At 40.5% G+C, this 12038-nt stretch overlaps 1 protein-coding gene across 1 annotated transcript in view; it reads left to right on the forward strand.

Annotated features, from left to right (window-relative positions):
• The first annotated feature begins 5027 nt into the window (after positions 1-5027).
• Positions 5028-12038, forward strand: part of LOC139464886 (uncharacterized) — a 47318-nt gene continuing 40307 nt past the window's right edge. The window contains exons 1-4 of the mRNA XM_071246457.1: positions 5028-5096; positions 7509-7613; positions 9073-9720; positions 11670-11835. Of these exons, the coding sequence (XP_071102558.1) occupies positions 7512-7613; positions 9073-9720; positions 11670-11835 (916 nt within the window). The 5' untranslated portion in view covers positions 5028-5096; positions 7509-7511. The remainder of the gene's footprint in view (positions 5097-7508; positions 7614-9072; positions 9721-11669; positions 11836-12038) is intronic.

Raw genomic sequence — 12038 nt, forward strand, 5'->3', positions numbered from 1 at the left:
ATTCAGTAAGATTCAGTGTGATAAACAGATTCTGTAACTGTTTTCAGAGACACGATCAAACATATTTTATCAGAAAGTATCACCGATTCATTGCATGTGCTGTATTCAAATTTAGAGATAGTTTTACAGTTAGAATACAATATATGGTCCCGCAAACGTGAATGAATGTCGTAAACATGTAATGACAATATTTGAGTTATAAGCTAAGGACAGTATTAGCCTGAACACGTGTTTTGTATGAATACACAATGTCATTTAGAAAGTGGTCAAATGTAACAAATATTGTATTTGGGATAACACTTTCTTAGTAAAGTACAGATTCGCGTACTTTTTTGGGTGGAGTCCCGTCAGCGATCTTATCAACTCACCCACCGAGGCTTCCACACAAAAATGAAAGTTCGACAACTGGTAGTCTAGAACACGAACTTTGTGTACCTTTCTGACGAGTGTAAATTGGCACGTCTCCCATAGCCAAAAGCTATGGGTACACTAAGAAAGTGTGATCCCAAATATAACATGTGTTACATTTGACCACTTTCAAAATGGCATTGTGTATTCGTAGCATAGAGGGGGGCACGGGTGGCCCAGTCGTCTAAGGCGCCGCGATTCGCTGTGCAGAGTTGCGTCCCTTGGGCACGCCAGAAACCTATGATTGTGGGTTCGAATCCCGGTTCGTCCCGATTATGTTTCTAGGTTTGTCAGCACCATACCCGTGCTCTTGGGTTTCACCGAAGTGGTAAACGTCTGAGACCTGCATCACTTCGGGCTTTCCTCCCACATTAAGCCGACACGCCGCGATATAACTGGGATAATGTTAAAAAGCGGCGTTAAACCCAACTCACTCATAGCATAGAGAGCAACTCCTGCAATCTCGAAATGTTGTAAACATATTCACTATGACATGTAATTACATGTAATTACATATTCCAGTCAAGAATGGCAGCAAACAGCATATTTATGAGCATCATTGTGCGTGAAATCCTAATTTCATAACGCCCATGTGCACAAGCATACTTCTACATCACAGTTCAACCGTGTATGAATACTTCGGCCGCTGAAATACAGTTCATGAAGTATAAATGCACCCCAGCGTTCCCCCTTAGTGATCACTATCTTAACAAATATGGTTTGTTCGAAATATGCCATGTTAACCCAGCAGTGAATGGTTACCCGGTAGGAAGAGATGGTAATTGTGGCTGGTGGATGGTGGCTGTTAACCTTCTAGCGCCCAATAGGTAGTTCGGGTTGGTATTTTGACTGCTCGTCACACTGAGCAGTCTAGGATGAACAGAGCGGGGAGTTGGCTTTTATGTTCTTAAACCGTATTAGGCAGACAAAATACATTTTCCGTCACTCTTTCAACAGATAAATTTCTTCCTTTCGGTAGAAGCCGAATGATGTTTTTTCTCACAGACATCCAGCATGTCCATCGAACATGTTTTGGCAACATTACTGAAACCAAGAATATAAATTCACCGGTAGTATATTGTTGCGGAACCATCGCCATATGTTTACAGAACGTACGCGAAATGATCGTTCAATTACCGTTGTACGTTTGCGGTTTGGATGCGGGGTACCGTGGTACGTTCAATTTGTCTAATTGCTGTTTCGTACCGCTATGGCCGTGTGCAGTAGCTAGTCTTTGACAATCAGCGGTCCTGCTCGTAAAATGAAAATGATAAATTGATAGAATATGCATTAAGTGACAGTTAATAATAAAGAGTACTTAAGTGTTTGTTACTTTGCAAGGTGTGTGATACTACCAGTAATATATTTGCTGACAAAGATCGATATCAGTCTCTACTTTACTGGAATCCTGGATAAACTATAGGCCCGTATGGATGAAATGATATTGATAGCAAGCACTCATATCGATATAAATGCGAGTTAAACGTTGACAATGATCGAGAGTGTTTAATGAATTTGTCGCTTCCAATTTGTGTTTATGGCAGGAATAAAGGTAAAACGCCGATGTATTGATATTCTGTTAGGACGGGGGACATAGGTTATTGTTAATTTGTATGTAAAGATTTGCATACACCAAGAGAATAATACGACTGTACATATATTTCATGTAAATATGATAAGCATGCATCGGATTCACGTCTTTCAAATCGAGGCATTTTAAATGTCTTGACAACGTACTACAGCTGGAATAGGTGAGGTGAAATGGGGTTTAACGTCGCGTCCAAGATTATTGCACTTATATAGCTACGTGCATTCACGTGTATATGTGTGTGTGTGGCTGCTTGTACTAGTCCGGACTGATGCCGATTTATAGTGCTAGCACACTGAGATACCATGCCGCAGTTTAACATGAATACCCCACTCAGACACAGTATACTGCCTCCGAGCCGACCAGTCCTTGTTTTAGCCCCTTAATGCCGAGCGCCAGACAGGGTAACAACAAGTACCATCTTTTAACGTCTTTTAGTATGACGCGGCCGGGGATCGAATCCCGGACCTTCCGCTCTCCGGGCGGACGCTCTACCATTACAGCTGGAATATACTACCGGGGAAAAGAGAGTATACGCTTGAAAATTACAAACGTTATTAAAACGGCAGTAGGCTGAAAACTATGATACCCGTATCAAAAACACCACCTTCGAATAACCATTTCATTTTTAGCCTCCGACCATGGGCGCATAATGTTTTTGCCCGGCGGTTTATCTGCTTTTTTTCCCCTGAATATGTACAGGCATATTTCAATTTTAATCTACTTATGAAAATGTTAACGTTAATCAATTTGCAAACTAATCCCAATTATAACAAATAGGGGAGAAAAAAATGTCCCCGCATTTTATTGAATTTGTAAACGAGTTGAGTTTTGTAAAACGTGGTATTACGTATGGCAACTCGATTGTTGTACTTATATTATCACATACTGAGTTTATAAACTTCGATCATTTGCTGTTTGCTATCCTGGCATTTCAATTGTCACATCGACTAGATAGACCCCTGTACGGTGAGCGGAAGGTCGTTGGTTCGATCCCCTGGCCACATCATACCAAAAGACGTTAAAATATGGTATTTGTTGTTACCCTGCCTGCGCTCGGCACTAAGGGGACGAAACAAGGACTGGTCATGTGGAGTCAGTGTACTGTGTCTGAGTGGGGCAGTCATGTTAAACTGATATCTCCGTGGGATAGCTCTATCAACTGGCATTATTTCGGACCAGTACAATCTGCCACACACATGTGCATGAACGTCGCTATATAAATGCAGTAATCTTAAACCCGACGTTAAACCTCACCTCACCTCACCTTCAGTTCTCACAGAATATATATGATAATGGATTTTGTTGAGAGTTATGAACCAGAAAATACCAACGCGTTGAGACGGTCACCGTTGCTACATTTCGAATACTGTACATATACTGTCCATCCGTTCTCTTAAGGTGAATAATAAATAAATAAATAAATAACAGATAAGCATTTACATCGAAGTCAGACATATTATTTCATCTGTTTTAATTATTTGGAGTGGGTTTTTGTTGACGCGTATATTACATACATGAAAATTGTGTATCAGAATGATTTCACTGGAACCATTGTCCGGATTAATGTGGTTTCACATTATGCTTGGTATCCATCGCCGTGTCCTTGCCATGGATATGTAACATTGTTTAATTAATTATTTAAAAATAAACCTTTTTTTGCCTTAATATAGAATCATTTTCAAATATGTACATTATTTCCGTACATCAAAAAATAAATAAACAAAACACTTTCCTAAACCATAAGAAATCCCTACTAAAAGCAGAGTCCATTGTACAATTCCGACAATATCATAAGCATGTGTCTATGAATCACTATCAAATAGTGATGATACCAGTTGTTTGGGACAAATTGAGCGTATCCTGCCCATCCGGTGCCATTCAAATTTTGTCACAAACTCATGCAAAGGCAAGTCATGTGTTCGCCTTAACACGGGAACATATAGTGCAAATCAAAGTAAGGAAATGAATTTGACATCATTTTGGTCTTTGCTGCGACAAATTTGGAATTGTCGTCTACATGTCTACCATAAAACGTCTTTGAAGGGATGATTGTACGTGTGTATGTTGTTTTACGCCGCAGACAGCAATATTCCAGTTAGTATATCTCGGCGTTCTGAAAGAATCGAATCTGAACCAGTTATTCATGATGGTATTAAACGCAAAGTCATTTACAGTCGGTGTACGATGACAACCAATCAGTCACTCAATGTAACCATCGTGTATTTGGCTGCAGGGGACGTAATCTTAACCGGTTCCTCATGGCGTGACTAGTTTAAGTACTTGATGTTCAACGTTTGAATATAAGACGTCACTATTGAATTAGTATTATGCGTGTTTATTGTAAAGTGTCACCAAATATCTTCATCTTCACCAAATATGAAGTTTGCATGTTCACTGGATTCACACTTTATTATACATCAATCGCCCGTTTCAGTTGCTTCTATCTATTGAGATGTGTGGATAAAACAGTTTATCACAGTGCATTTATTCTGATATCAATATTAAGAATGTTCGAACTGTATTTTTCGAACCGGAATAACCACGATAAATAAGAGCTGGACATAGTTTCATTGCATGCTTTTGATAACTCAGGATTGATTGAGGATCAATGCAAAGCGTCTACTAGCATCATCGCCTAGAACATGAATAATTTTATTCAGTGATAAATGTCAACTTGAAATATGGGAGCAGTGCACATTGCTTGACATCAATTAATTGCGTTTGTCGCTTTCACTACAGGTATTTCAGTCGCCCATATAGAATTGATCTAACTGTCTCGAAGTATAATATGAGTATGTGGAATTGATCGTAGGCAAAGAAGCTCCAAAGAGGGCTCGCTTAATATGCCACTCCCGGAATATTAATATGTGTTCTTTTTTCAAATCAAACGGTTTCTTTTCAAAAGGATTTTTCACTGAACTTACCGAAATATTATTTATTGGTTAATATTACTCTTTGGCATCCGTAAAAATAACAACTGATTAGTATATAAGGCCACGCGCAACGTGATAAACGGCTTTCGCTCCGGTCGAATAATTTGCTTTCAAAAAGGAAGAGAAACAGCGAATCGAGCCCAGACGAAGAGAGCACCACGGACGTAAGTACTATCGTGTAAATGTAAATTGTTCTTGAACGCTGCAATCTCCCAGTTATATGACTGTGTCTGGTATATAATCTAGCCTGAAGCAGAAATTATGAAACCCTTGTACATCCGGGTTAGAATAGGTCTTCAGCAACGTAAGAGGTGACTAACGGGATCGGGTGGTTCGCTGACTTGGTTGACGCATGTAACCGTATCCCTATTGCTTTGATCGATGCTCATGATGTCAATCACTGGGTTGTCTGGTCCAGATTGTATTATGTACAGGACGCCGCTGGATTATCGCTGGAGTACAGGGTTAAACAACAAACAAACAAAATAACTTATGAATAGTGAATGCATGTTATTATTTGACGACATGAACAGCAACACTGTAACATCCCAGCTATAGAACGTTCGAAGTTAAATAAATCATCCTGGACATGTGACTGACAACATGAACAGTGTATGTCTCGAAGAACTGACTGAAAAATACTCTATGGCAAATGATGAAGTTACTAACATCTGCACCGAAATGTCGCATTGAAAGAAAATACATGTTGACATCCATTGTACAACTCGTTGATTGACACTACAGTTTCTAAACTGCCGCTTAAAGATAACCAGTTCTCATGGGATCCGGATATATGTTAGTTCGAACGATGTAACAGACGATGTCGTCCGGATAAACGGGGATGTACGGTAGATCGCTAGTAATTGTTGCGCGGTCTTTCGTCCACACATATTTGATGTGATGTGGTGAGGTGAAATGGGGTTTAACGCCGCGTCCAAGATTATTGCACTTATATAACGACGTGCATGTGTGTGTGTGTGTGTGTGTGTGTGTGTGTGTGTGTGTGTGTGACTGCTTGTACTAGTCCGGACTGATGCCAATTTAGATACAATGCCGCAGTTTAACATGAATACTCCACTAAGACACAGTATACTGACTCCGAGTCGACCAGTCCTTGTTTTAGCCCCTTAATGCCGAGCGCCATACAGGGTAACAACAAGTACCATATTTTGGTATGACGCGGCCTGGGATCGAACCCCGGACTTTCCGCTCTACGGGCAGTCGCTCTTCCACTAGACCATGGAGGCGGTTCTGCGGTGAGGTGAGGTGAAATGGGGTTAAACGTCGCGTTCAAGATTGTTGCACTTATATAGCGGCGGGCGGGCGGACGCGAGTGTGTGTGTGTGTGTGTGTGTGTGTGTGTGTGTGTGTGTGTGTGTGTGTGTGTTTGAGAGAGAGAGAGAGTCCACTTGTACGTGTCCAAACTAATGCCGCTTTTATAGTGCTAGCCCACTGAGATACCATGCCGCAGTTTAACACGAATACCTCACTCAGACTCAATACACTGACTCCGAGCCGACCAGTCACTTTTTTTAGCCCCTCAATGTCGAGCGCTAGGCAGGGTAACAACACGTATCATCTTTGACGTCTTTTGGTATGACGAGGCCTGGGATCGAACCCAAGACCTTCCGCTCCCCGAGAGACCCTCTACTACTAGACCACGGATGCGGTCTCTATATCCATCGGGTTCCCTTGCTCGAGGCCTTTGACCTCGGAGGCGGTTCCCATCTCCCCCCCACCTCTCCCCCCCCCCCTTTTTTTATTTCGAAAAAAATCTTTATTTCTGTATAAATTACCATCAAAGACAATAAATAGATCTTAATTCTATTCTTGACATGGGTACAATGTGTGAAGCCCATTTCTGGTGTCTGCCGCCGTGATACTGCTGGAATATTGCTAAAAGCGGCGTAAAAACAATACACACTCATTCACTGTTTAACATAACTCAAGTTGGCACCCTCCACAATTACAATCTATCGCTTTGCGCGGAAAGACACAAAAGGTGAAATCTTTTACCGTAACTGTCGAGTACAAATAGATATATTTTATTCTGAATATTGGATGTTTGTATGCGCATGAGTGTACATTTTCGTTTTAGTTTATCAACATACCTGTGGGTGTGTGAATTAAGATTAAAAAGGAACATGGGCAGGGCTCTACGATAGAAACAACAACTAAAAGATATTTTAAGCTAGTTGTTACAAATATTGAAATGGGATAACATTGAAACCCGCAAGGCTATTATGAATAGGTAAGTTTTCAACTGACAAGGAAACATAATTTGATACATTTGACAACAGAAAAGTGTTTCTTTTTAACATAAAGTTCTTCCACAGTTAGGGGCGGTCGTGTAGCCTAGTTGTTAAAGCGTTCGCTCGTCTCGCAATAGACCCGGGTTCGATTCCCGACACGGGTACAATGTGTGAAGCCCATTTCTGGTGTCCTCCTACCGTGATACTGCTAAAAGCGGCGTAACCCCATAGTCACTCACTCACTCTTCCTCAGTTATTATTGCCTCACACATTTCTACACTACCGCATGTCCATCCCCTCCTCATTTTGTTTTCACTGTTTCAGAAGATGAGATACATACTGCTCAGTGCACTGTTGCTGGCAGCACTGGGGGCATGCAGTGCGTTCACAGTCGACATAAATGGCGGTCGCGTACGCATGCGGAGGGAGGTAAAAATATTTGTGTACATTTTATTTACTCTCAGTGATTATTTGTGAGGGTGAAGTAAACTGTTGGTTAAAAGAAAGTATACACCCATGTTTGATGGTCGGTAAAACTGAAACAAACAAGAATTGGTTATTCAATGGTGATGTTTTGATAAGATCATCTTCTTCTTTTTCTTTTCCTTTTTATATTTTCATTTTATTTTATTTATTTTTTGTTCATTGTTTGCTTGTTTGTTTGTTTTGGGGTTTTTTGGGGTTGGTTTTGGGGTGTTTTTGTTGTTGTTGGGTTTGGGTTTTTTTTTTTGGGGGGGGGGACTACGTTTCCAGTGTTTTGGCAACTAGTTAGCAGTTAAAAACGTTTGTCATATTTGGTCAAATTCATTTTTTAAGTGTATACTTATTTTTGTCCGGCAGTTGAGAACATTAAATGACGTGATTGAAGTATGACGTTCCGAGGAGTACATGACCTTCACCAAACCATAGTTATTTAACTTTACGAACAAACACTACGAGTATTGAAAAAAACAGCAGTTACTTTTTTATCAACAGTTTCGAACCTATGTTCGACAGTTGTAAGATTCATTTGAACTCGAATGGAATTGTTTTACCTCTTAGTCCATTCTGCCAATGTAATCCCTCTGGTGGAGGTCGTGGGTGGTGTCGATAAAAGTGACTGAGTGGTTGAATTCAGGGATCAGTGATGATGAATGTAAACATGTGAATGTTTGCGTTCGTATACCCAGACCAAGCTAACAAAACGACATTATTATAACTTTAACATAACTTTACAAAACATCATCCAAAAAACACAGAAAAATAGTAAGTACATGTACTAGTGAAATCGCCCTTCCGTAGGAAAAGTAAATGACCCTTGTCATGCGACGTTCAGTTGAATCTACATTTTACCACTAGTGTATAACTCTGTGACGCGGAGGGCATGACGTACATGTAGGTGTGTCTTATACAGTTGCTCTGACGACATCATTCATCTTTACACTACACTTCCTTATTGTTCATCTGGTTTCCGGGGGCGGTCGGGTAGCCTAGTGGTTAAAGCGTTCGCCCGTCACGCCGAAGACCTGGGTTCGATTCCCGACATGGGTACAATGTGTGAAGCCCATTTCTGGTTTCCTCCGCCGTTATATTGCTGGAATATTGCTAAAAGCGGCGTAACATCAAACTCACTCACTCACTCTGGTTTCCGTCTGAGGTGTAATGTCTTGTTTGCTTTCAATAATCTGCCATGGTTTAAAAGGTTACATCAGTATCTATAGTTGCCTAACTATCTGGTAAGATTAATACATGCTTTCAAAAAATAGTTTCGTCGTGGTGATGCTTTATCAGCAAATTCATTGTCTGAATGCAAAACTCTAAAATCTTGCACACACAAAAAGTACGTACTTTCGCTTGGCGATATTTTGTACTTCTTTAAAAAGCTATTTGTTATGTAACTTGGGATCAGGCAGAGGACGCTGGTAATGAAACTGGCACTGGAAGCGGGTCTGTCGAATCACAGAGTACCGGCGACACAGATGCTTCCAACACGTCTGAAACTGAAAGTTCTGACACAACAGCTGAAACCGAAAGTACCGACACATCAGCCGAAACCGAAAGTACCAACACATCAGCCGAAACCGGAAGTACTGACACAAAAGCCGAAACCGGAAGCGCTGACAAAACATCTGAAACCGAAAGTACGGAGAAATCAGCCGAAACCGAAAGTACTGACAAAACAGCCGAATCCGAAAGTGCTAACAAAACAGCTGAAACCGAAAATACCGAAACCACAGAATCAGGGGGTGAAGGTGCTGCGGCAAGTTCGGCAGGTTCTGCTGCTCCCGAATCTCCTGAAGCTAAGCTAAAGGTGGCGGTCAAAGAGGACGATCCCAGTGCGTCATCTTCAAAGGAAACCAAAGAAGAAAAACTTCCAAAGTCTGAAACAGTTAAGGCAGAGGAAGCTGGGGAAGATGACACGGGGAAGGCAGATCCCGTGGAGGAAGCTGGCAAGGGGAAGGGAGCTTCTGGAGATGGGTCAGGCCTGGCGGAAGAGGAAGATGAACCGACGGCTGTTAATGAGAACGGCGTGATCAATACTCGTCCAGCCAACACGGTTAGTAGTCTTTGTAGCACGGGTTGCGAGCGGTACCTTTGATCTTACCCGTGCTGTATCATGGTAGTAAGAGCACGGTTTGTTAAAGATTATTACCATTGGCTCGTGCCAAGATCAGCAAGCCCCGCCTACTAGCTTGAGAAATTTCAAACTTACAATGTTTCTTTCGTGTTGTACAAAGTGTTCAAGAGTAATAACGTAAATAAACAACAAAAAACAATAGAAATGTTTATAACTTAATTAAAAGATTACAATGTAACTGTCAAACATAAAAACAACTGGACCCAGAACGCTTTTTGCTAAATTCGGAAAACTAATAGTTGACATTTCTAATGTGCCTTTGAAAATTCCAAATTGTACACTTGATTTAACAATTAGATTAAAAGTTTAACGTTAAAAGTTAACGTCATATTATACGTCACTAAATTTTACACAAACTCGCGCAATTTTGGAATGACCGTCGCAACCCGTGCTACAAGTCACTTACAACAAACCCACCTACTCGTTGTTTGGGCAGTAAGAGCACGGTTTGGCTTGGCATTTGATTGACAGACAAAAGGACCGAGGGGCGGACCCCCGAGGTGATCCTTTTGTCTGTCAATCAAATGCCAAGCCAAACCGTGCTCTTACTGCCCAAACAACGAGTAGGTGGGTGTGTTGTAACTATAACATATATAAATCTTCTCATGAACTTTACGAACAATGTTACATATTTTCCTCCTTCAGGAGCAAAACACGATTCATTAATCATGAATGCTGACAATAATATATCAATAATGACTCTAGTTAATGAAGACGTTGTTATATAGCGTGTAAGTTACGCATTGTCGGATGGAGCTCTAAGATTAATCGAAGTAACCGATTTCGTTATATCCACAGTTTTATACACAGTTACATTCCACTTTGTTATATCCACAGTAATATCCACTGCTAGACCGTACTTCGTTATATCCACAGTTATATACACAATTATACCCGACTTTGTTATATCCACAGTAATATCCACTGCTACACCCGACTTTGTTATATCCACAGTTATATACACAATTATACCCGACTTTGTTATATCCACAGTAATATACACAGTTACACCCGGTTTTGATATATCCACAGTTATATACACAGTTACATCCCACTTTGTTATATCCACAGTAATATCCACAATTACACCCGACTTTGTTATATCCACAGTAATATACACAATTATACCCGATTTTGTTATATCCACAGTAATATACACAGTTACACCCGATTTTGTTATATCCACAGTTATATACAGTTACATCCCACTTTGTTATATCCACAGTAATATCCACTGCTATCCCCGACTTCGTTATATCCACAGTTACATACACAATTATATGCGACTTTGTTATATCCACAGTGATATACACAGTTACACCCGACTTTGTTATATCCACAGTTATATACACAATTATACCCGACTTTGTTATATCCACAGTAATATAAACAGTTACACCCGGTTTTGTTATAGCCACAGTTACACCCGACTTCGTTATCCACTGTGATATACAGTTATGCCTGACTTTGTTATATCCAACCTGTTATATATATATACACTCCTACACCCGACTACGTTATATCAGTAGAATTATAGACTGCTACACCCGACGTCGTCACATCCACAGTAATATACACAGTTACACCCGACTTCGTTATATTCACAGTAGTACACACCGCTACATTACTTTGATATATCCGCAGGAACTACCTCCAGTTATATCCGACTTCGTTATATCCGCAGTAATATACACAGCTACACACGATTTCGATTTATCCGCAGTAATATAAACAGTAAATTAGACTCCGTGATGACCCGGGTAGTATACACAGCTACATCCAAATTCGAAATATCCACAGTAAAAACTCTAGTTATATCCGACTTCGTTATATCAATATAATATACATCCCGTATGTCAACGTTTCAGGAAACAGTCGCGTCAAAGGAAACGAATACGGAGACAAAGGTCCAGGCCAAGGAGCTGTCGAAGCTGATGACGGGAGAAGACCTGGAGGACCCCAAAGGTGGCGATGAAGACGGCGATAGAGATGAAGACGAAGACAAGAAGACGGACGAAGAAGATTCATCATCTGGTTAGAAAAGCGTCTTTTTCAATTTCATAATTCATTTAGGAAGTTTGTGACTGTACAGCATGTTCAGACATAGTGTTATCATGTACATTATCAGGGCAAGTATGTGACTGTGTAATTCAGACAAAGTGCATATGATCTATTGCACCGACTAACATGCATATATCTTAATGTTTAAACAAACGCTTTCTTATTAAAATATGTCT

This window comes from Haliotis cracherodii, unplaced genomic scaffold (genome assembly GCF_022045235.1).
Source record: "Haliotis cracherodii isolate W230 unplaced genomic scaffold, xgHalCrac1.p SCAF_17, whole genome shotgun sequence".
Taxonomy (NCBI): domain Eukaryota; kingdom Metazoa; phylum Mollusca; class Gastropoda; order Lepetellida; family Haliotidae; genus Haliotis; species Haliotis cracherodii.